Raw genomic sequence first — 24,841 nt, 5'->3', positions numbered from 1 at the left:
AAGTTGTATCGCCTGAACAGGGACTTGAACCCTGGACCCTCAGATTAAAAGTCTGATGCTCTACCGACTGAGCTACCCAGGCTCTGGAAGCAGAAAAACATGCTTACATTTTTCGATATACTCGTTTTTTACCACTGTTCAAGGGATTGAAATCAGCAAATTCATCATTAAACGGTAAAAAGCGTAACACTGCAGGTGACATAGCAAATAAGAATGACTAAGAATGTGGGCACAAATAACTTTGATAGGTAGCAACTAGTGCAATGTCTTGGATAAGAGAAAGTTACTCTGTAGAGTATAACAAGCCATCTACAATAACCAGCTAAGACATCAAGCAACAACTTAGTTAAGTTTTCAAGATGATATTAAAGTTGAATCACCTGAACAGGGACTTGAACCCTGGACCCTCAGATTAAAAGTCTGATGCTCTACCGACTGAGCTACCCAGGCTCTGGAAGCAGAAAAACATGCTTACATTTTTCCATATACTCGGTTGTTACCAATGTTCAAGGGATTGAAATCAATAAATTCATCATGAAACGGTTAAAAGCATTACACTGCAGGTGACATCGCAATTCTTGACACCTTTTGACAGAGTTTGACTAGATTCTGTAGTTGTTGATGCTGTAACCAACACATGTTGTTTCAGACGGGTAAACGTGATGAAATGTCTTCAAGAACCAAGAACAAGTCCAGTTTCCCTCATCCAAGTTTGTAGGATTACCAAGAGCTGAATGACTAAGAATCTAGGCTCAAATAACTTTGATAGCTAGCAACTAGTGCAATGTCTTGGATAAGAGAAAGTTACTCTTTAGAGTATAACAAGCCATCTACAATAACAAGCTAAGACATCAAGCAACAACTTAGTTAGGTTTTGAAGATGATATTAAAGTTGAATCGCCTGAACAGGGACTTGAACCCTGGACCCTCAGATTAAAAGTCTGATGCTCTACCGACTGAGCTATCCAGGCTCTGGAAGGAAAAAAACATGCTTACATTTTTCGATATACTCGTTTTTTACCAATGTTCAAGGGATTGAAATCAGCAAATTCATCATGAAATGGTGAAAAGCCTAACACTGCAGGTGACATAGCAAGTCTTGACACCTTGTGACAGAGTTTGACTAGATTCTGTAGTTGTTGATGCTGTAACCAACACATGTTGTTTCAGATGGGTAAACATGGTGAAATATCTTCAAGAACCAAGAACAAGTCCAGTTTCCCTCATCCAAGTTTGTAGGATTACCAAGAGCTGAATGACTAAGGATCTAGGCCCAACTATCTTTGATAGCTATTAAGTAGTGCAATGTCTTGGATAAGAGAAAGTTACTCTGTAGAGTATAACAAGCCATCTACAATAACCAGCTAAAACATCTAGCAACAACTTAGTTAGGTTTTGAAGATGATATTAAAGTTGAATCGCCTGAACAGGGACTTGAACCCTGGACCCTCAGATTAAAAGTCTGATGCTCTACCGACTGAGCTACCCAGGCTCTGGAAGCAGAAAAACATGCTTACATTTTTGGATAGTACGATCATGGTTTAATGGTTTAATTACTTCTGAAACGCGTTTTTGTGAAATGGCCCCGAGTTATGTGAAAAGTTTTTCCTTTTTCTAGGGCTGTGACTCGATTAAAATTTTTAATCGCGTTAACTACAGGCTTTGAAATTAATTAATCGAAATTAATCACATTTTAATCGCATATACTTTATCCTTTAGAAAAATTATCATTTTCAACAGTATTTCAACAAACACAGAACATATCCCTATTTGAAATCTGAATGTAGCATGCATGAAAACACAGTACATAGAATCTTGGATGTTAAGCTGCGTTGGGCCCCGTTAGCTTCCACGCTAGCTGCTACATGTTTAGCGTTGAGGTGATATTTGAGGCTTGATCAGCGGCGGCGCCAGCGATTTTTCGTTGGGGTTGCTATGCAGTTGCTGCATGAATGTGAGGGGTTGCTAGTCAAAACAGCACCCCCCCCCCCAGCGGAGCTTTCATCTCGTCTGACGCACAACTTTCAAGAGATAGTTCTACCCGGCGGGCTTCCAACAGTAGCCACGTACAGTGCTAAATCACACAGGCACAACATTACGTTCAAACTTGTTGCTCACACCAGTCTAGCCTACTCAAGCCAATCTACTCGCATCACATTATAGCAGAGGAAGCACGCTGGCAACCTAACATAAAGTAAAAAGTGTGTCCGTTATTTTCAAAAGATGGTGCTAACTGCACTGACACTAGGCTACTTTGCAAGTAGCTCTAGATAGACTGCAAGCACCTAGAGTCGACTAACAAACCAAGTCACAAGAAGACTATTTGATAATAGTGTTTCGGCGAGCATATGAAAAACAACTGGGATTTCCTACCTTATTTGTGTTACTTGAAGAAGGACATTCTCAAAATCGCCATATTCCAGTTAGAATCGCCAAATATCCATTTAGAATTGCAGTTTAGCTATGTTATGAGTGAATAGGTGCTAAAATGAGAGGAAAACTGTAACATATGACAATTCAAAAACGAATTAAACTGAGAATACAATTAAATAGGGTTTCTATTTATCTCCTAAATCTGCTTTATGGAAATATTATTTTAGACCTCCGATTTCCCCGGGTAATTTAGAACAGACGTGATTGGCTGACTGTAGAATGACATCACCACAGGTACTGTAGATCTAGGAACAATGTGGATAACCGTTTCACCAGTAAAGCTGGTGTTTTATACCTTTCCATATGTATATTTATCAGCTAAAGAACGAAAAACGGGGATAGGCTACCACGCAGCAACATACGTGATTCTTTACTTCTTAATATTGTTGTCGTTGTTGCACTGCACTTCTGTTCTTTGTGAGCAGTAAACCTGCCTCTAGCCCCAAAGTTGGGGTAGCTATGGGGTTGCTGACCACGCTCTTGTCGACGCTTCCATCCGTCTGTATTTAAAAAAATAAATAAATAAATAAATAAAATAAAAAAAATATTATAGTGTGCGATTAAAGTGCGTTATTTTTTTTAACGCGCTAATATGTGTGTAGTTAATTAATCAAAATTAACGCGCTAAAGTCCCAGCCCTACTTTTTTCTGAATCCTGTCGTTTTCTGAAATATTTTCTCTGAAACCGTTGTGTTTTACATCTCACAGCAATCATATCAACCCCATTTTGATGTATTAAAGCTGCAGTCTGCAGGATTTGTTGTTGTCATACGTAAAGTCCTAATTTTTGGCATTTTAAGAGTTTACATGGTCTATCAGAACGCTTGAAGTTGAAAACGGTGACCTCCGTAGTCGCAAAATGCAAGAAATGCTTATTTTTTTAACTGAAAAATAAAAAGTTATTCAACTTCCTGTCCCGCCCCATCAAAACACATGAGAACTCGTGCACGTCTACGTGCACGCCAGATGCGCGTACACGACTCCTCATTCATCAACTCACCTGTCATTTGCGATCATGGAAGACACAGTAAGTAGACTAGCCCGTAATGAAGTTCAATAGTCTAGATAAATAAGCGTGGGGACGAGCCTACCTTGTATCGCGCGTGCACAATCGGTGATTGACAGGCAGCAGAGCCCAGCTCGTAAACTGATTGGTTACCTTTTACCGGTCCGGTCTGCAATTTTGTAAACAAACCTGCTGGCTTTGGAGGGACCTAGCGGGACATATAGGGGACCTAGAGAACTCTTTTTTTTTTTGTATTGGGGTATTTAATGTACTACTTTCAGAATCCCCGGACAGTTCCAGGCATTATGCTTGAAAAAGAGTTGCAGACTGCAGCTTTAACTCCTTATCATCCTTCGTTCTTACGGTGTTTCCACATATTAAAACCTCATTATAGCCTAATTATAGTCTACATAAAAAATGAAAATTTAAGTGTAAACACTTTCCTCTGTACTTACTTAGATAATCAAAATTACTCCTCGAAGTGGCTGGCATTATCAACCTGACCCCTTCTTTCAACAAATGCACCCTCTTTCACTCACACACTTGTGGGGACTCACTTGGCGTAGGCTTTCTCCAGCAGCGAGCTCCAGAACTCGTTCCTGTCTGGGGAGCTGAGGTAGATCAGACTGTTGCCTTGAGTTGGCAGCAAGTCGTCGATCCTCACCTCCTCCCACTGACCGTACTGCCAGAACTACATATGAGACATAAAGGTCAGTGTTGACAATGTTACAAACACAAACAAACACATCCTACATCTCTCTGCTGCAGAGACAACAGTGTATCAACCACATTTGTACCTTGAAGGTAAAGCTGCCGTTGTATCCGCTCTGGAAGCTCTGATCTAGAGGCACAACCTTCTTGAGCAGAGATCGACGCATCGCCAGAGACGCTATCGCAGACAGGAGCCAACAGTCATCTGGAGAGGAGGGAGAAGAAGAAGATCATGTCACAAGTTTAAAGTCCGACTTATAAATAAACCCTGCTCCCAGTTGGACTGGTTGTTCCTCTGGCACTGACTGATTCTTTCCTAAACTGGGATTTATGACTCAGCTGGGGCTGCGACCAGTTGTGCTCCAAAAAACAACATCCAGTATCCATTTCTAATAATTCATCTGTGTTCTGACCAATTTACCCGTTTCTACGCTACACCTTCATTATCTAATGCCCCATTATTCATGTCTTTTATGAGCTGCTGGTTTTAGTCATGAAAGGCTGCACCTTTTCACCGATCCTGGTTCATGGGCAGAGGTTATCAGGGAGAGGAGGACATCTGGTTTGGGAACCTCAGGGTTACATCTCTGCTTTAAGCAGATGATGTGGTTTTGTTGGCTTCTTCAAGCCATAACCTTCAGCTGCACTGGAGTCAGCTCTTCCAAATCCAAGGCCATGGTTCTCAACCGGAAAAAGATGGAGACTTTCATGAGAAGTTGAAGTATCTTGGGATCTCGTTCACAGTAATGGTGAGTTGAAGCGTGAGATGGACAGACGGATTGTGGCTTCGTCAGCTGTAATAAGGGCGCTGTTCCAGTCTGTTGTGATAAAGAGGTAGCTGAAATGGAAGGAGCAGCTTTTGATTTACTGGTCCATCTTTTTTCCAACCCTCAATTACAGTCAAAGATCTGGGTGGTCACGGATACAAGCGGCTGAAATGAGTTTCCTTCACCCTAAAAGACAGGGTGAAGAACTCGACCATCCAGAGGAAGTTTGGAGTAGAGTCACTGCTCCTCCACATGGAAAGGAGTCAGCTGAGGACGCCTCCTGGTCGCCTTCCTTTGGAGGTTTTTTGGGCACGTCCAACTGGGAGGAGACACCGAGGCAGACCCAGAACTCACTGGAGGGAGTATATATCCCTTCTGGCCTTGGAACCCCTCAGGATCCCCCAGGAGGAGCTGGAGAGTGGGGCGAGGGATGTCTGGGCGAGAGAGAGGCAGGGGCCTGAAAACTGTGTTAGTTCAAATGTTCCAACACCTTCTTCTGAAGATCTTTTACTCAGCTATCTTGTTCCCTGTCAAAGTCAAAGATGCTTTCTCCCGAGTCACTTCCTTCTTAGGCCAGGACGGAGTCCTTCCTTTTAGTAGATAAATATATAATCAAACCATCCTAACAAGTGGGCAAACATCGGTCAACATAAAACAGCTGAAAAACTGACATGGCTGTTAAGCATCTCATAGCTGTTAGCTGGCTACCTAACAGATATCTATGTGGGCACTTTATACCGCTTTTCTGTGGTGCGTGTTACCATGTCAACAACGTTATGGTGAAAACAAATGCACAGAAAACAAACTTAGTTACATTTGAATGTGGCATTTCAGGCGAATGTCAGGGATACAATTTAAGAGAATGAAGGTCTAAGTTCTTAGAAGGATCTTTGAGATCAGAATAATTTAATGATGTAGCATTGGAGAATGGGTGATCATTAAAGATCCTGAGTAACATTTATGATGCCTGCCATATCTGAAAGCATTGAGTAACAGTGTAGGAGTTGTTTGTACGTACTCAGTTTTCCCTGACGGATGTCCAGTCGTGAAGCTCCATTGACTATGAACTGAGGCAAGGGGCAGAGCTCCTGGAGCCAGCAGGGAGTTCGATGATTGATTTAAAAGAAGATTAGGAAAAATTCAGTTAAAAAAGTTTCATCCTCAGAACAATGTGGCATAAACTTATCACAATGTTGGTACTTTTGAAGGAATATTTCAACATCTGGCTGCTGTATAAAACTGATAATTATAACAACAGGTGAATAAATGATGATTTCTTGTTCTTCTTTTCTCTCTGACATAAACAGGGTGGACTACATAAAATGTATGTTCGTGGAGATTCTCAGTCACACAGGTCATGGTAATCCTGAGAGATTGAATAATGGCACCTAGATAAAAAGAAGAGATCCAGTAGCACTTATTCAAGCTCTTAGGATTACATCAAATGTAATAGAAGCTTCATGAAAGAAGGATTAATTGCAGAACTGTTGTTTAAGACTGTTTAACTCAGAGGTTTTTGTACCCATGATTCATTATGTGCTCTTAACAACTTCTCATAAAGCACTTTTCCAACAGCGATGTAACAAAGGGTTTTGCATCAGGAAATTCAGCTAAAACTATTAAAATCAAATCAAACAAATAGAAACAATGCAATAAAAGCACCATCCATCCCTTTTCTATACCTGCTTAATCCTATTTGGGGGAGGGGGGGGGACAATCATGCACGCTCACACTCCTAAGGATAATTTAGAGACACCAATCAACCTAACATGCATGTTTTTGGACAGTGGGAGGAAGCCAGAGAGAACCCAGAAGCCTCACATACACGGGGAGAATATGCAAACTCCACTCAGAAAGGCCTAAGCCGCGGTGAGGCAACAGTGCTAAACACTACACCACCGTGCAGCCCTCATTTTGAGTTTTCCTCAGTGTGTACTCACACACGACACACCCATTTAAGCCCTGGTTGTAGTGACATACAGCATGACAGCTTTGCCTTTACTCATGAAGTATCACATGTTAAATTTCCCACTTACTTTCCTGTTGACAAAGAGTTTTAGGACACGGATATTTGAGAAGAATGGTACCACATTATTCTCATACATTGAAAAGCACCAAACTTTTATGAGCTGCTAAAAGTGAAGGCAGGCTTAGCCAGACTTGTGAGCACTGGAAAATCACAAACAGAGTAATTTTCTGCCCTTCATACCAAAGCCTCATGAAAAGAAAAGAGAAAATTGTTTGATAAGTGGTTCAGGTATGACACAAACCTGTCTGCACTGGATAACACAGACCAGGAGGATCCTCACAGCCTTTACTTTACTTCCAACTGAACTCAACACTCATCTTCTAGTTGATCTTTAGAGCCTCGTGTCTCATTTGGTTCAGCAGAAGATGACAGATGACAGGTACTGTTAGGCCTCCTAAATTTGAACCTTTGTCAAGAAAAAGTCAACTCCCTCAAGGCAAATGGTACTTTACTCTACTCTAATAACAAGGATACAGTGTCCTGTTATCTGGTTTCACATCATTTGTGTGTGTTGTTTGTGAGAAAATGAAAGTGAAGCACTTTCAGTCTTACAGCTCTAACATACAGACCTTTGTGCTGCTTGTAAGATTCGACAAGGTTAACAATTAACTCTGCAAAGTGCTGTTGAAAACACACATTTAATATGTTCCCACCAGAATACTGTCAATGAGGGTTAAGACAGCACATCATTCTGTAATTGGCGTTTCTTTCATTTTTATGATATTGGCTATGTAAAGCTCTTTGTGTTGCATCTTTTTTTGTATGAAAAGTGCTTTATAAATAAAGGTTGATTGATTGATGTGCATTTTTCAGCTGCTACAATCTGAGAGGAGTCTTGAAATTCAGTGTCAAAATGCTTCAGTTTCATGAGTCACGTAATTAGTCAACACATGTTTTATCTGTTTCAAACTGCACTCATTTTACAAAGATAGATACCGTATGAACACACCTCTATTTCCATCATGATGCCTCACAGGACTTGGCTTTGTGCTGATTATAGCGTCTCAAACTTGTAATTGTAACTCTGCTAAGTGCTGAAAATGAACTGCTCAACTGTTGGTCAAACACCAAGAAACAGCACATTTGCTTTTATGAGGCTGTTACATCAGTTTTTATGTAAATCTTCTGTCTGCGCCGCCTGCAGTGTGCAGTTAAAATTTGCTTTGAGATTCATGAAAAAGACATCAAGGGTGTTTGTTACACTTAAACCACGATTTACTTTATTCAGCATATTTCAGCTCGACTTTTCCTCAGTGTTCAGTCTAAACCGATTCATTGCACTTCCGTCCAATAGGTGATGAACGTCACAAACGTGCACGGAAATAAAGCATCGCTTTCAGCTTTCATTTCTTTTAAAGAGACCGAGCAGAACTGCTTTTTGGGAGTCCAGTTTGTTTGAATCACAAAGGAAAACATCTCCGAGCATGTGTAGCGGAAAGGCTGGACTACTGTTATCCCCAACTATCATAAGCATGTCACAGACGTATGTGTAACTGACTCTCTGGGCTTCAGGGGGCAGACACGTTCTGATGAGACTTTGTGTCTCTCTGAAGGTTTCTGCTGTTGTACCTGACCTGACCAGCCAACCCCGTTAGAATCCACTGTGGTTTGGCCCTTGTTGTCCTCTAACCCCAACTGGCTGTAGTCCACGAACAGTCAGTTGGATTCCTCTTTAACACCGTCAAGTCTTTATCATTTACAATAAAATTCCTTAAAGATGACTTATAGTTCGTTAAACATAAAACTTAACTGAAATGAGTTAAATTATGGGTTTTAAAGATAACATTTGACCTTTCACAACAAGATATTAATATGAAAACTGTAGTTACTCAGCATATAAGAATAAATCACAAGCAAAACGGGATATCTATGTGAATTACAGTGTAAATACAATAAATGAAGCCGTGGTGAAAGACAGACAGAATTTCCCCTTGGGGGATACTAAAGTTTAATATCTGAATGTGAACACCACTTTGTGTGAACACTAAACAACTAAAGTAGAAGTTTAAAAAGCGAAAGCACTTGTTGGACAGTGTATGAACGTGTAGTATGAAGATATCACAGTTGATACCAGGGATATGTAGGGCTGTAATGATGTCTGATTTTTACTGCTTGCATCACGAGAACAGTTTATAGTGATTTCAATGGAAACATTTTAAATAATATATTGCTTTCAGACTAATTCATTGTTGTTTTTTATGTTTTTCTTCTTGTATTGAACTTTAAAAATTGTATAAAACCTAATCTGCATTCAAATAATGTTTTAATCTTCCAAATGAGATCAAACCACAATATTATCATACTGTATGTGTATTGACTTGAAGTCGATGTTTCATTATTTCAACATAACAATTATTGTTATGTTACTTCTCTATTGAGAAGCTGGCCTTGAATAAAATATCTGAAGTATAAAAGCTGTAGAATAGATGTTTTTCTGGAGTCCTGGTTAACGGTTTCATTGGTGCCAGGAGTGAAGAACAACATGTCCAACATTGAAAATCATAGGCCGATTGCTTTGGCTGGTGTACTCTGCAAAGTGTTTGAAGAAATTATTGGCTTCAAAAGTGCATGATCAGCACCGACAATCATCTTTATTTTACAGATGAAGACAGATCTGTGTGTTTATGCCCTGAGCGACAATGTGAGTAAATATAATATAAGTAATCCTACAGTATTCATGTGCTGGATGTTATTCTGGATGTATCTACAGCCTTTGACAGAGTTAATCGTTATAAGTTATTTACTTAAATGCAATAATTGAGGTCCCCGTGTATCTCAAAAATGTTCGCAATATGTGTAATCACATCAAATTATGCAAGATAAAGCGGTTGGGAACATGTCTGCACTCGTTTGTTAAGGTGGAATAAGGTCACCTATTTTTCTCAGTTTGTATGTGGATGATCTTTGTAAGAAGCTAAATGAATGTAGGACTGGATGTATGATGGGAGACTGTCTTATTAACCAACTGATGAACGCTGATGACTCTTTATAATGTCACATCCTGTTTAATTCTAAAAACAGTGTTATATGTTAGTAGTGTCATAACTGCGAGGACTGAGAAGGACTAAAGGCTAAAATGTCCTTCTTTTCTGTTTAGCAGGCAAAGTCTTAAATGAGGTGAACAAAGTAAGATATTTAGGTCAAGTCGACTGTCAAAAAGGACCGAAATTAAAAGTAAAAGAAACCTCTAACCAGGAGGTTTTTCAAAGTGAGAAAGTTTGAAAAAGACACCACACTCTTTATTAACTTGTTTGATCCCATCAATTCTTAGTAAATGAGCAAATATAACTCGTGTTTGACTTATTTAGAGAACAATAAAAACATAAAATGATCTGCTCTCAGGTATTTTGTAGTTTCTGGCTTTGTGAAAATGTGCGTGAGCTCTCTTTAACCACCAGGTAGCAACACATGCATTATTATCTGGCTCAAACCCTGAAAACCTCTGGGCTTTACTCTCAAACTCGTTCCTATATAATTCCTCAGTTAAGTCGTGTTATTTGCACCTCTGAAAAGTATCTGAAACCAGCACAAACTGTGATTAAGAGATTCACGTGGGTAAATACTCTTCCAAACACGCCACCTGGAGCAGGTAAAACATTTGGAGGCAGTCAGGGGATTCACGCAGATCTGAGTTACTTATAAAACCTTTAAAGCTTCCTGGTCATCTTTACCTTTGGTCGCTTCCAATTGACTCCGGACTGCATCTCCAGCTTTCCTACGGGGAAGTGGTAGTCCACGAACAGTCCGTCCCGGCCCGCCGCGCTCATGTCCCCGCGGTCCGCGGACACGTCCCCGGCCAGCAGGTCCGCCAGCCAGCGGCGGGACTGGGAGCCCAGCAGCTCGTCGGAGCACACCGAGTCCACATCATCGTCCAGCGGGGGCAGGGAGCTTTCAGAGGACAAACTCCTGGACTTCTTCATGTCAGATCAAACGTGAGCTTTCCTTGACTTTGGCTGTGACACCCTGACTGCAGCAGATTATAAATCTGTGAGGCCGCGCCCTCTGAGGAGCCGCTCACCTGTGCAGTAGGTGCGGTTCACTTTTCTCCGCCAGTGACCTTTACCTAGCGGGAAAATACACGGAAGAATGGTTTGCGTATCAATTTACCGGCATATTTGTAAGTGTCCCCTTTCTATTTGCCCCTTTTTATTGCAGATAGTTTTTAATTGAGGGAGCTTTTACCTTCTTTGACTTGTTACTTAAAATGTTCATCCAGGTGTGAAAAATAAATAACCTTCTCAACTATTTGAAAGGTTGAACTCTTCTTAAATCAAAAGCCGACGTTATCACATAAATTACACACAGAATTGGCACTTTGCAGCAGTTTTACAAGTGAATTCAGGACTAATTACAGGCTATTTTCATGTTGTTTTGAATAAATAATTGCAATGAATGTAACATCTTAAAAGTGGCTAAAATATGATATATTTTTTTAAAGATTAATGTTTGTCTGCCAATGAATCCGGCCTCAAAGCTGATCATGTGATAGTCTCCAATTTTCCAGAATTTCCTCACAGCATCTGCAGATAACAGCAACCGTTTTTGCTGAAACATGTTTTCAGTCAGAGAAAGACTGCACCTGTGTGACATGCACAGGAGGGGAATGTGCAAAAAAAGAGAAACTACCAAAACCAGACTGCCACAGGCAAGAACAGTGAACAAGATGGACATTTAACTCTGCATAATGCCTTTTTCAGGCTAGAAAAGACATTTCTTTCATGTTTTAACAAAAATTAAACTAAAAGAAGTTTTTAAATCACACCTTGTTCATCTCAGTTTAGACTCCAGACGTAACTGTTTCTGTATTCTCGGACTCATGTTTGGAGTTCACGTTATCCTAATGATCAAATCGAACTGCTCAGAAATGCTTCTACAGGAGAGATCTTCAGACTGTCACAAATTCAAATGGAAACCTTCCGTGTAAACAGTCATCTGTCTGACATCCTACCCACAGCTGTAAAGTTTCTGATCATGTGAAACATGGGAAACCACTCATCTTTAATGTAGCAACACCTCGTGAGATGACTAATCAGAGGAGGATTAATAAATAATATCTGAAAGAAATGTTCTGCTGTGAGACGTGATCGAGAAAAAACAAACACAGGGAGGCCGACATGATAATTTATCTTTATTTAAGAGAGTGACGATGAAAACAAATGATCTGGCTGACTTTTTCGTGACTGATGTGTGTATTTGGATCATTGTGATGTGGCCATGATGCTGGAAACACCTGTGAAGAAAGAAGGAGAACAAATGAGAATCATGAACATTTCAATTCAAACAGAAAACCATCAGGGCTGGATGACAATGAAATCAATTTCTACAAATATTTACTGTGTTAAAGTACCCTTTTTAGGTACTCTACCGTCCCTAAAATCTGTCATTTCTGTGGGGAAAAATATCAATTTGACGGAACAAGAAAGAAATTAAATGAAAAACACAAGTCATGGCCATTTAAGTACAGATTTATAAGTTCACAAAGTGCATTTGAACGCACCACAAAGTCTCTTCTTCACTCAATATTGGTATTTGCATCAAACTATGAAAGTTGAACGGGGTAGGAGCACATCTGTTCCCTTTCTAGTAACAAATAGGATTTTTTAAGGTGGAATATTGTAGTCTATTCCTTTCATTGAGTTTATGAATGATCATTCTAGATAAACACGGGGTTTAAAACAGGTCATTTAACACAGCATCAGACCGTGTCTGTATAAACTAATGTTTATGTTTTTATGCATTTGGCAGACACTTTTATACAAAGCGACTTACAGGTAGGCAGGTAGGGAAAGGGGGTCTTGCCTAAGGACCCCTACTAGGTAGTAGTACCTTTCATACAGGAGATTCGAACCCAGGTCACCTACATGAAAGGTAGCAATCTTACCACTACACTATCCAGCCACTAATGTCTGGTTTTATATGTTGCATGAAAAAAAAGAAAAGCACTCACTCTCAAAGTCGATCTTCTCTACGATGTTCTTGGGCTTGATGCTCTCCTCCTGGTTGTAGATGAAGATCTGTCCCTCTTCGTTCTCCGTCCAGCCGGACTTATTCATCCAAACCTTCACCTGAGTGTCTGAAAAAAAACGGGTTCATAATCGTGTTTAAACTCTTTCCGTGGACATAATTAAAACCCTAAAAACAAATCTCTGCTCGATTCTAAAGTTCTTACCCAGCGGGTCTCCCAGCATCTCACCCAGTAACCGGTGGTCGATGGTCTGGTAGGTGATGCCCACTACATGGCAGATGACTGAGGAGGAAGATGAAGTAAGTACACATTTGGTTAATTGGTTTGGATGTGGCAGTTTCCTGTTATTTTCCACAGGCAGGTCAATTAAACCACCAGCTTGTATTTACTGTAATGACGGTGTGCGCTGCAGTGAGTCATAAAATTATACCCACACTTGCGAACTGACTCCTCAAAACCAGTTATGCCATCAATGAGCTCTCGGTTCTCCTCCAGACTCGTCTGTCGGGAAAACAAGGAAGACACAAAACAGTTGTGCAAGTTTGGAAAAAAAACAGCAAAAGGAACCAGAAAGAGGTCAGAGACCTGGACCTGTCACTTAACGTTATCTCAGCATTTAATAAAACAAAGGCAGCGCTCCAGCTGACGCCGTCTGAGCGTCTCTGTTGGCGGGTCAGACTTCCACAATGGCAGGAGGCAGCGTTTGAGGCTGGGAAAGCCCACCTCTACTTTGACCATAAGCTCCACAAGCTCCCACATAAAGCTCATCAAGTTTCCAGATGACACAACTGACATCAGACAGGAAGTGGTGCAGCTAACATCTTAACACTACACTTCACTTCAGGAGCTTTTCACTTTATTCTTCTTCGGCACGATTTTGGATGATCTTTTTGAACAAAGGACGCGGCACATGAGTTTAATTCTTGCATACTTAGCTGATAAACATTTTTTCTGATGATCATCATCATGAAAAACCTTTAATGGAGAATTAGTCAGAAACATAAAATCTGACAGATTCAGTTCAATCTACTTACACGTATCACTTAAAAAAAAAAAATAAATAAATCACTAAAATGGACTTCAGGGTAACACTTTAATACCTTTTCCTTTCTGCCTGTAATTCAGAGGAAGCTTTGATAAGAAACTGGCAATTTAAAGAAATAACAAACTGCTCTTTAACATGAAAAGGATGAAGAAGTTTGGTATTTCTGCAGATTATCTGGTCATCACAAAACATTCATCAGTAATGCAGCGAATATGACAACATTTAAATATCATTGCATTAGAAGTTGATTGGTTGACACATCCTTCCTGTTTCACTTAGAATCAGTTCCAGTGAACAACTTTGTCTAAATGTGACCCATGAAGTCAACAGTGGTTCAATCAGAAAACTAGCGTTTCCTGCAAATGTTGTGCCACACAGAAGGCACAGCTTGAAACACGCGGCACCCCTTTCTTTGAAGTATCTTTACTTCATAAACAGCGCAAGTCTCTCATGGCAGAAGGAGTTTGTGTTTCATTCCTTCATCCTGTTCTCATAGGAAATATTTGGGGCTAGTTTGACAAACAAACTAAACACAAACATAAAGGTAAAGACACTAATTACTCTAAAATCAAAAGGTTAAATGTACAAATACAGCTACACTGTGTGAGTCTTTATGTGGGGGAGTGTCGTACCCAGAAGCTCTGGAAGTGGCAGGTCTCCAGCAGGTTCCCCAGGTAGAGGATCTGTCTGATGGGCCGCTCCTCTTGCTGCGACACTGTAGTCAAGGAAATGCCCCGACCCCCAGATAGAAACCCACCTCTATTTATACTAATTTCAACAGTGACACGAATAGAAATGATGACACAAAGAGCAAATCTTCATGTTTCCCTTATTGTGCTTACAGTCTACGAACACTGTAAACCTGAAAATCAAAACATGCAAACAGACTACTTAAAATCTGTCGTCTCTGTATAAATAAATATTTACATTCACTGAAATATATTTAAATCAAATTTAAAGACAGTCAGACGACATCACACAGATAAAACAGCACCAAAAGGATACGTGTGTTTGGTCGATCATACACTTGCAGAGAGTGAAGTCAGTGTGTGGCAGGTTGGTCAGAGCCTTCAGCAGAATCTGTGACGTCACAGGAGTCTGGAAGTAGGCCGGATTAAACTGGTACCTGCAAATTTAATGAGTAGAGCCCTCATTTCACTGCACAGAGAACTATGCATCATGAAAACACACAAATAAATCACAACTAAAGAGATATGAAAACAATATAAACATAAAGGTTTTGGTCTGACTAAACAGCTTTTTTAATCAAACATATTACATTATTCTCCCACATGTTGCATGTGTTGGTGCAACTTACAGCTTCAGCACAGCCAAGTTCGCCTCCAGGTCGTAAGCGTTTTCTCTAGCTTGTGTATCCACGTAGCGCTCCAACGTCACAAGGTTTTCTGGGTTGTACCTGTGAGGAGAAACAGGAGCTTTAATCATGTATCAAAGCTGGATGGCTTCACTGTACATGTGTTGTTACGTGTTTAATTCACTCACAACACCTTGTCCTCTCTTTAGAAAGCTATTTAGTGCTATTGATTGAACAATTCGCCATAGTCCTTAGTCTTTTTCAGCAGGTCTTAATTACTGCTTACGTTCACGGAAATTTGTTAAGGGAAAACAACCAAGTTAACCTCCAAACAGCTGTTATCTTTGCTATCTGTGGGAACATCTGTAATCACACAAGCGTGTAGAGACAGTTCTCAAAAGACAAAACAAATATTTATGATTCAATACATGTTTTGTGTTTATTTAGTTAACAGAATTAGCATTTCTAAACCTCAATCAGCTGCTTTCAACAGCACATTTGTTTGACTGGAACGAACTTTGGCTAGAACGACGTTAATAACCAGAGAAGAAAAATCACTCCAATCTTAACCTGACTAATCGCACATTTAGTCGGGGTAAATGTTCCTACCGCCGTTCACTGAACGTTAGCTTAAGATAGCAAACAGGCTAAGCTATTGTTAGCTTGTCCGCCTGGTTATCAGTTTGTTCTGCGGATTATTCGTACCTATCGATTCCTCGCAGGAGCTCCCCCACGTTCGCCCTCATCTGTTCGAAAGATGACGCCATTTGGTCCAACTTTTATAGGAAACTTAGAGGTAGAAACCGAATTAACTCCACACGTGCACCTCAAAGCAAAAAAAGGCACCGGGGCGGAGGGAGAAAAAGGTCGGACCGGAAACAAGACGAACCGGAAGTGTCGGCGCACCGCTACGATAACGAAACAGATGAGCAGTTTGGATAGTCTCCTTAAAATCTACGGTTAATTCCACAATACATTACAAAAAGCGGTCAAATACAAACATTAATTCAAACAGAAGCTGTAAAACAAAAATATGAAAACAGACTTTTTTAATAACTATCAATTTTCCTGTACTAATTTCAAAATCGCTTCCTCAAATTAACTGCTTTAGTGTGCAAAAAAAATTAAATACATCCTCAGAATTCATAGATAGATATACAGATGCAAGGCAGAACATTTTAATACATTTCAACAGAACTGAAGGTACTGCAGAGCTAGGTATCCAAAAACAGTCCAAACAGAAGATGAAACAGATGTAACAGTAACTAACCACAGGGTGAAAATAACAGAGACAAAAGCAACTATGACAAAAAAAAAGCAAGTAAAGCAATCTGGGCAGAATGTATACAGAGGGACTAATGACAGATAAGAAACAGGTGAGAGGCAATCAGCAACACAGACCGAGTGTGAGTGACGGGCAAGGTAAAACTGAAGGTAAAACTTCAGAAGTTTTCTGACGCCTCTGCAGTAGTTGGATGCATCAGCAATGGTGATGAGACGGAGTACAGGGGTGTGGTGGACAATTTTTGTCACTTGGTGTGAGCAGAACCATCTGCAGCTCAATGTGGCAAAGACCAAGGAACTGGTGGTGGATTTGAGAAGGAGTACGGCCCCAGTGACCCCTGTCTCCATCTGTGGGGTCAATGTGGACATGGTGGAGGACTATAAATACTTAGGGGTGCACTTGGACCATAAACTGGACTGGACTAAAAACACAAACGCCCTCTACAGAAGGGCCAGAGCCGCCTCTATTTTCTGAGGCGGCTTAGGTCCTTCAACATTTGTCGGACAATGCTGCGGATGTTTTATGAGTCTGTGGTGGCCAGTGCCATCCTCTACGCTGTTGCATGCTGGGGCAGCAGACTGAAGGTGAAGGACGACAACAGACTGAGGAAACTCATCCGCAAAGCCAGCCACGTTGTCGGAGAGGAGCTGGACTCTCTGACAGCAGTGTCAGACAGAAGGATACTGTCCAGGATAAAATCCATGTTGGACAATCCTGCACATCCTCTTCATAATGTGTTGGTCAGCCACAGAAGCACCTTCAGCCAGAGACTGATTGCACCACGCTGCACCACAGAGCGCCACAGGAAGTCATTCCTGCCTGTGGCCATCAAACTGTACAATTCCAGTGTCTGACATTATTTCACCATGTGCAATAACCCGGTCATGTGCAATAACAATAATAATTAGCTACTGAGTAGCATTGTAAAGACTGTTTATTGTATTTTTGTACATATTGAGATTTTTTTATTTTTTCCCTATCTTATTCTTATTCATCTTTTCTTTTTCCTGTAATGAGAGCACTGCAACAAAGGAATTTCCCGCAAGGGATTAATAAAGTAATTCTGATTCTGATAATGAGAGCATAAAACAGGAACTTTACAAAAACCAAGAGGTCCAGGAAAAAAAAAGGTATAAAGTTCAGTGTTAATCCCTGACAACAGAGGGGCATTAAACCATAAAAGGGTTTTTGCAAAAGTCCATAACATTTTTGCCAAGTTAAGGTCTTTCTGGGTCTTAAACTGAAAAGAAGAAGCCAGGCCTGATTAATGCTTTGCAATAAACTAAAAACAAACTTTCATAAACCTGACCTTGTTATTAAAATTATGACATAAATGATAATATGTCTCCCATGCATAAAATGTAATATTTTGGCATTCAGTCCAGCAAATAAATCGGGGTAAAACAAATTAGAAATAGCAACTCCCCGAGGTAGTTAACTCTTTATTGATGTAACCATTCTAAAAGAAATGTCAAAAACATGCTCTAAATCCTCCCAAAAAGATTGACATCTATAAGAAGAATTACTAGTGTAATCTCTCAGGATCAGGGAATTCATGCTAGAGCATTTTTAAATTTGAAAGCAGGCAGTTATACTAAATTATATTGTGCTTTCACAGAACCCACAGTTTTAAGATAAAAGGGTTTACTTCGTGAATAAAGAATGATGATAAATAATACATCACAAGTGTGAAACTCATTGGAAGATTGGAAGTGGGAGAGAAATGAGGATAAATAAGTCATCTCAGTCACAAAAGGCTGTTAATCCATATTGTAAAAATGTTCCTTGGCTCACCAGGTTTCTTCTCCAAACTGAGTATAAAGGAGAAGAATTTCCATAAAATGACACTAGAATGCAAACTTTTAAAATGCATTTAAACATGTTAGTCTGTACACGCTCAGCAAGACTCAGATGGGTCTCCTGACCATGGTTCATCTTTTTGTCACTTTTCCTAAAAACAGTAAAGTGTAAGTGTGTATTAATAAAGCTGAATTCCCAAAAAGGCTGCTCTCATTCACATATTTTTCTGTTTCTTTTGTCAGACAGCTAAATGCACCAGAAACTGTGAATGGAAATCCTATCTTAAACAGTATGTGCCAGCTTGTGGTTGCTAAAACATTTCCAGACTGTTGTTCTGTTTTGATAAAACCCTGATTTTATTGCACATTATCTAACAAAATAGCCATTTAAGTAACCTAAAGGCGACGACTGTGTAGTGAATTCAGCTATATCTACATGTAATGTAGCAGAATGTCTTTAACGCTTTCTCACACAGTCCAGAGCGTCACAGTGTCAGACATCATTTGATAATAACTTGATTCCCTTCCTGTGCACGTAGACTGGGATACGGCTGGGGGTGCAGTTAAATGGACAAGCAGAAATATAACTGTAGCTGGATCTCAGAAAGCAGGTTTTCACTGAAGTCTGAAATTTGAACTTGGGGGAAAAAAAGCTTGGTGACGATTTCCTTTGTTTTACATTGAAGGAAAAAACTGACATTAATTTCAGTTGTGGTGGTAAATTAGCTAAATTAATCTATTTACTGGCGTCAAACATATTTTTATTAAGTTGGTGATAAAACTTTTTTAAAACAGTTTTATAATTAGCTAAATGGTGGGTTCGAGTTTAAGTGGTGTGCGCATGCGCAAGATAAACTGTTCGCTGGTAACGATGCTAGCTCGCGGTCGTCTGTCACGAGGAGGGAAGGATAGGTAATGTGAGTTCGTGTTTACTGAATATTTTTAACTTTCCTTTTGGATAACAAAGACAGTCGTGTTAACATTTAAATAGGAAAATATTGTTAAGATAGTTTAATGTTTCGTGGCGCGTTGCAAATGTTTGACGCAGCAGGGCAGTTGAGGTTAGCTAATTAAGCTAGCAGCGGTTTAATTAACCTCAACTGTTTGAAGGCGCCGACATTTTCAACAGGTCCATGTTTCAGAACTGTTTACGACTGGCTGAATTTTCGTCTAATTAAATTGAATGTTAACTTATCGTCTGAACAGCCTCATTAAGTTTGCTTACTGAGAGTGTTGGTTAGTTTTAATTGTTGGAGTTGTGGTGGTATTAAGGTTTTAGCTAACTACCGTTAACCGTGCATGTGTGAAAGTTATCGTTGGTGTTTGGGTCATAGTTGTGGAGCTCCTTAAAATTATTTTACGGTTACTTTTTAAAAAGAATAGTTTTCAGTTCGACCACCTGCAGCACCGAGCAGGTGCGTTTGGGTATTCGTTGAGTATCTAATTAGGGAGCCGAGCATGAAGCGTGTTAGCTCTCTTCTCCATTAGAGGCCACCGCAGGAGCGTTGTCTGTTCAGTCTGTATCGAAAAAACATCATTTTCCCTGAACTGCATTCATTCGTTCGACATTATGAAGCTTAACTGAAAGACTATTTCCACGCAAATATTAACGTAATGCACATATTGTAACTTGTATGTGAGGAAAATGTTATTTTCTGTATTTAAGTTTCGGTGCTTCCTATTGGACTAAAGCGTACCACGTGACCAGGAAGCGACGAGAAGCCGCATTTGTTGACATTAGTTTATTCAAATAACTCTATAGTAACAACATCAGCGTAACAGGCAGTACATTATTCATTGTTACTGTTTGTATTGTGACAAATAAATTTGTATTTGATTTGATTTGTTAAACCGTGAGTTAGAATAACGTTGCGGAGAATCACTTCGTTTCCTCCGACCCTTTTCTGGTATCGCTTCTCGGCCTTTTGGCTAAGATCAAGTGTAGTATCTGTTCTTATCAGTTTAATATCTGATACGTCCCCTACCCGGGGACCATATATTAAATTGATTTTTGGAACAGGGAGATGGAATAGGGGCTTGCTCCGTCCACTCCACGCATCGACCTGGTATTGCAGTATCTCCAGGAACGGTGCACCCCCCTAACAGTGTGAAAAATAAAGCTGAATTTAGAGAGATACATATGAGATATATAAGGGTGCATGTTGACATGTTTTACATGGTTAAATTATTTAGTTCTACTCTAACTCTACATAACTTTTTGCATTCTTTAACAATATTTGCTTTAAATCTAAAGTATTTCCAACCAAGCTATTTGTCCTCTGCTTTGCCGGGAGTTTAATTTTTATTTTGATGCTCTGTGCTTGTATATCTGTTCTTATGTTGCTACTCTTTAAAACTGCATCCAGGAAACTTCTTGCTCCTTCCCGTGCCTGGAACAAGCATGTGGTCAACAGGGAGTGCGTGATGTGATTTTTACTCGTTGGCGGAGCACACATTTTAAAGGTAAATGTGAAAAGCCAGAATTAAGATTGAGATTAAAATTTGATTGATTGTGCAGCTCTATACACGGCCACCAACAAACAACCCACTACACACTGGGCTGCAGTTTTGCTGATGTAAGATGCCAGATTCAAACAAGAGAAGTAGATCAGAATAAAAATGCCCCGTAGCTCCATTTTTATATTGTTTCAACTTGTTTTTGCTGTCTTTTTAAACTATATTTTTACTGGTTTTAATTGAACTGAATGGAATATTTCATTGGCAGTATATTAGGTTCATTAGCCGCAGTGTATGTGAAAGCATTGTGTATTTAAAGTTAACATTAGGACAATCTGTAATGAATGGATCAGAAGTTTAGTTCATGGTTGAATCCTGCAGTTACCTCTGTTCTCCACCAGAGACCGATAGAGCTCTGTAAGCTGGTGTGCTTTTACAGCCTGAAAAAACTGCTACGTGACTTTTTCTTTGTTTCTTCAGACATTAAGACATAAAATCAGATGCCAAATCATTTGGAACAATTCTTGTGGTTTTGATGTGTATTGTGGTAAGATCCCATTCATAACCATCCAGCCTTGTTCACACTCCACAACAACAGGAGGCAGCAGCAGCAGGGCTGTCAGTATCCCCCCACCAGTGAACAAAGAAACAGGAAGTGGTTGCACAGTTGGCAGACAGAACATGTTATCTGTGTGTTTTTATACTTTATCTGGATGTGAGATGTGAACAAAACAGTTTATGATTGTAGTTTGATTCACTTCGTTTCACTTGAACTCCCTGTTGGGCTGTTGGTCATTTACAGACAGGCTGATTCATACAAAATGATGTGATGTTCAGTTAGCTTTTTGTGAGCAAGTACAGCAATGCATTATGGGAAACATGAGCCGTCTTTTGTAGGAATAAAGTGTTAATAATCTGTGTCGGTCCACAGATGAGCTTCCTCTGTATTCAGATCTTGTAGAATCCTCCCAGCCTCTGTAGCTTCTGGGTTAGTTAGCTTACAGACTGTTAGCACCATCAGTGTGCTCAGTATGTGTGTGAGTGACTCCCCCCTCAGTGAGCTGTACAACTCATACTTACCTGGCAGGGGAGACACCATGATCAAGAAGGTGGTTCACCCAGGGCGAGGCTCAGCCATTGCACTCCGGCTGTGCTGACCCCTGCGAATTCCCCAAATGTGGGAATCTCGACTGCATAATTTCTGGTAGTGGGGGACTGCGTTCGCGCTCTCCCCTGATCAACTTGTTCAAAGATAAATATCTACTCTGAGAGTTCAATCTAATAACAGTCATATAGAGCAGCTATCCACATTTTTCTACATCAAATTAATCTTGATTCCTTATTTTTCCTTTTACTGAATATAACTTTGTTTTACTTTTAATGGCATCAGATCACAACAAATATCATTTAAGCCTCTCCAAAGATATGGTTCAGTTCAAATCGATAATCATTTAAGCTGTGACAATCAAACTCATTAAAATACAACCAGATTTAAAATGTTAACCAGTTGGTCTTAAAAACACAAAGTATTCCATAAAGAATAATGGTGAAAAGTATCACAAGTTTAGTCCGTAAATAAATGCAGAGACACAGTTTTGTAAAAATAGAAAGTGAAGAATTAATGTGTGAAAAATACTTAAAACATAAAAATATGTGTTTATAATTTGTGTTGAGTCTGTTGAACATGTTACAACAGCCATGAGTGGAAAAATAAGTATTTGTACTCGAGATGTTCCGATCACATGATCGGGACAGGAACGGGCTCAAACCTGACAAGTTAGAGCTGTTGGTTTTCATCAAGAAAAACGTACATTTCCTTCTGTGAAGCCAGAGGAGGAGAGTAAGAATTAGGAGTGCAGTTCTAAAAAGCACATTACTGGCCTTACTTTATAACACTGTGGCACTTTTTGCTTATTTGTTTACATGCCTGCCAGGTATTTCAGGTTGAGCTGCTGCTCGTTTTTATATTAGACATTGTTGCACTAAACTACAATGTGAAGAATTTGTTTATTACTTGATTACTTTTTTTGTTCAAGCTGCCTCACAGAAGTGCTCTGTTTATAAGTATTAAATGATAAAATAAGTGAATAAAGTAAAAAAAATCAGGGACATCCTGGATCTGTTTCTTCACCGTCCTTCTTTTTTTAATGTACTGTAGAAGTATCGGATCGGGACTCGGTATCGGCAGATACTCAAAATCAAATGACTGAGACTCGGGGGGGGGGGGGGGGCAAAAAAACCTGATCGGGACATCCCTAAATTGTACTCTACTTTAAAGTATTTTTTAAATATTTGGACCATGTTTTATGGATCAGATGTTTATTTCATGTTTATATCCTGCAGTTACCTCTGTTCTCCACCAGAGACCGATAGAGCTCTGTAAGCTGGTGTGGTTTTACAGCCTGAAAAAACTGCTACATGACTTTTTCTTTGTTTCTTCATACATGAAGACATAAAATCAGATGCCACATCATTTCTTGTGGTTTTGATGTGTATTGTGGTAAGATCCCATTCATAAACATCCAGCCTTGTTCACACTCCACAACAACAGGAGGCAGCAGCAGCAGGGCTGTCAGTATCCCCCCCCCAGTGAACAAAGAAACAGGAAGTGGTTGCACAGTTAGCAGACAGAACATGTTATCTGTGTGTTTTTATACTTTATCTGGATGTGAGATGTGAACAAAACAGTTTATGATTGTAGTTAGATTCACTTAGTTTCCCTTGAACTCCCTGTTGGGCTGTTGGTCATTTACAGACAGGCTGATTCATACAAAATGATGTGATGTTCAGTTAGCCTTTAGTGAGCAAGTACAGCAATGCATTATGGGAAACATGAGCTGTCTTTTGTAGGAACAAAATGTTAAATTTCTGTGTGTGTCCACAGATGAGTTTCCTCTGTATTCAGATCTTGTAGAATCCTCCCAGCCTCTGTAGCCTCTGGTTTAGTTAGCTTACAGACTGTTAGCACCATCAGTGTGCTCAGTATGTGTGTGAGTGACTCCCCCCTCAGTGAGCTGTACAACTCATACTTACCTGGCAGGGGAGACACCATGATCAAGAAGGTGGTTCACCCAGGGCGAGGCTCAGCCATTGCACTCCGGCTGTGCTGACCCCTGCGAATTCCCCAAATGTGGGAATCTCGACTGCATAATTTCTGGTAGTGGGGGACTGCGTTCGCGCTCTCCCCTGATCAACTTGTTCAAAGATAAATATCTACTCTTAGAGCTCAATGTAATAACAGTCATATAGAGCAGTTTTTCACATCGGTTTGCATGAAATTAATCTTAAATCTTTACTTTTTACTGAATTCAACTTGGATTTACTTTTAATAGCATTAGATCACAACAAATATAAGTTTAAGCCTCTCCAAAGATATGGTTCAGTTCAAATCGATAATCATTTAAGCTGTGACAATCAAACTCATTAAAATACAACCAGATTTAAAATGTTAACCAGTTGGTCTTAAAAACACAAAGTATTCCATATAGAATAATGGTGAAAAGTATCACAAGTTTAGTCCGTAAATAAATGCAGAGACGCAGTTTGTAAAAATAGAAAAGGAAGAATTAATTTGTGAAAAATACATAAAATATGTGTTAATAATTTGTGTTGAGGCTGTTGAACATTGTTACAACAGCCAAGAGTGGAATAATAAGTATTTGTACTGTACTTGAAGTAGTGTTTTATGGTTTTATGGATCAGATGTTTATTCATGGTTGAATCCTGCAGTTATTTCTGTTCTCCACCAGAGACCGATAGAGCTCTGTAGGCTGTTTTACACCCTGACAGGTGGAACCATAACTTACTTATTTCTTGTTGTATGAAGACATAATTATCAGGAACAACTTGTTGTTGGTTTGATGTGCATTGTGTTAAATTCCCGCTCATAATCAGCCAGCCTTGTTCACACTCCATAACAACAGGAGACAGCAGGACTGTCAGTATCTCCAACCCGTTACCAAAGAAACAGCAAATGTTTGCAATGATAGCAGAAAGATGTTATCTGTGTGTTCTTCTTATTTTCTTTGG

The 24,841-nt window shown here is 39.8% G+C and overlaps 2 protein-coding genes and 7 non-coding genes across 10 annotated transcripts in view; 3 read left to right on the top strand and 6 right to left on the bottom strand.

Annotated features, from left to right (window-relative positions):
* Positions 1–10,984, bottom strand: part of LOC142388073 (calpain-9) — a 38,773-nt gene extending 27,789 nt beyond the window's left edge. The window contains exons 1-4 of the mRNA XM_075472956.1: positions 10,618–10,984; positions 5,936–6,005; positions 4,237–4,355; positions 3,997–4,130 (exon numbers count right to left, since the gene is read on the bottom strand). Of these exons, the coding sequence (XP_075329071.1) occupies positions 3,997–4,130; positions 4,237–4,355; positions 5,936–6,005; positions 10,618–10,866 (572 nt within the window). The 5' untranslated portion in view covers positions 10,867–10,984. The remainder of the gene's footprint in view (positions 1–3,996; positions 4,131–4,236; positions 4,356–5,935; positions 6,006–10,617) is intronic.
* On the bottom strand, positions 10–82 carry trnak-uuu (transfer RNA lysine (anticodon UUU)). Its single transcript has one exon. It is a non-coding gene; the product is annotated as a tRNA-Lys (tRNA).
* trnak-uuu (transfer RNA lysine (anticodon UUU)) lies at positions 378–450 on the bottom strand. Its single transcript has one exon. It is a non-coding gene; the product is annotated as a tRNA-Lys (tRNA).
* trnak-uuu (transfer RNA lysine (anticodon UUU)) lies at positions 899–971 on the bottom strand. The gene has a single exon. It is a non-coding gene; the product is annotated as a tRNA-Lys (tRNA).
* trnak-uuu (transfer RNA lysine (anticodon UUU)) lies at positions 1,420–1,492 on the bottom strand. The gene has a single exon. It is a non-coding gene; the product is annotated as a tRNA-Lys (tRNA).
* Positions 10,985–12,061: 1,077 nt separating the features above from the next.
* Positions 12,062–16,148, bottom strand: eif3k (eukaryotic translation initiation factor 3, subunit K). Of its 2 annotated transcripts, none has more exons than XM_075472948.1 (8): positions 15,977–16,148; positions 15,275–15,373; positions 14,962–15,082; positions 14,589–14,666; positions 13,346–13,412; positions 13,116–13,193; positions 12,894–13,019; positions 12,062–12,176 (listed from the first exon to the last, which is right to left on the bottom strand). In XM_075472948.1, the coding sequence occupies exons 1-8, from the start codon at positions 16,036–16,038 to the stop codon at positions 12,145–12,147; spliced, it is 663 nt and encodes a 220-aa protein (XP_075329063.1). In that variant the 5' UTR covers positions 16,039–16,148; the 3' UTR covers positions 12,062–12,144. The 2 variants fall into 2 exon arrangements, with proteins under 2 accessions (XP_075329063.1, XP_075329064.1); XM_075472949.1 differs by having other exon boundaries at positions 14,589–14,663.
* A 4,116-nt stretch (positions 16,149–20,264) lies between these two features.
* LOC142389079 (U2 spliceosomal RNA) lies at positions 20,265–20,455 on the top strand. The gene has a single exon (XR_012770386.1). It is a non-coding gene; the product is annotated as a U2 spliceosomal RNA (small nuclear RNA).
* Positions 20,456–21,884: 1,429 nt separating this feature from the next.
* On the top strand, positions 21,885–22,048 carry LOC142389058 (U1 spliceosomal RNA). Its single transcript, XR_012770366.1, has one exon. It is a non-coding gene; the product is annotated as a U1 spliceosomal RNA (small nuclear RNA).
* A 1,789-nt stretch (positions 22,049–23,837) lies between these two features.
* LOC142389102 (U1 spliceosomal RNA) lies at positions 23,838–24,001 on the top strand. Its single transcript, XR_012770404.1, has one exon. It is a non-coding gene; the product is annotated as a U1 spliceosomal RNA (small nuclear RNA).
* The last annotated feature ends 840 nt before the right edge of the window (positions 24,002–24,841 follow it).

The sequence above is a fragment of the Odontesthes bonariensis genome, chromosome 9, assembly GCF_027942865.1.
Source record: "Odontesthes bonariensis isolate fOdoBon6 chromosome 9, fOdoBon6.hap1, whole genome shotgun sequence".
Lineage (NCBI taxonomy): Eukaryota > Metazoa > Chordata > Actinopteri > Atheriniformes > Atherinopsidae > Odontesthes > Odontesthes bonariensis.
This window is presented reverse-complemented; position numbering and strand designations above follow the sequence as displayed.

Bases quoted from the DNA above. Each gene is read 5' to 3' on its own strand.
- eif3k (XM_075472948.1), bottom strand. From the start codon at position 16,038: ATGGCGTCATCTTTCGAACAGATGAGGGCGAACGTGGGGGAGCTCCTG. The intron at 15,083-15,274 runs GTAAGTTGCACC...TTAAATTTGCAG, and splicing joins AACTTGGCTGTGCTGAAGCT to GTACCAGTTTAATCCGGCCT. The intron at 13,194-13,345 runs GTGGGTATAATT...CTTCCTCCTCAG, and splicing joins TGAGGAGTCAGTTCGCAAGT to TCATCTGCCATGTAGTGGGC.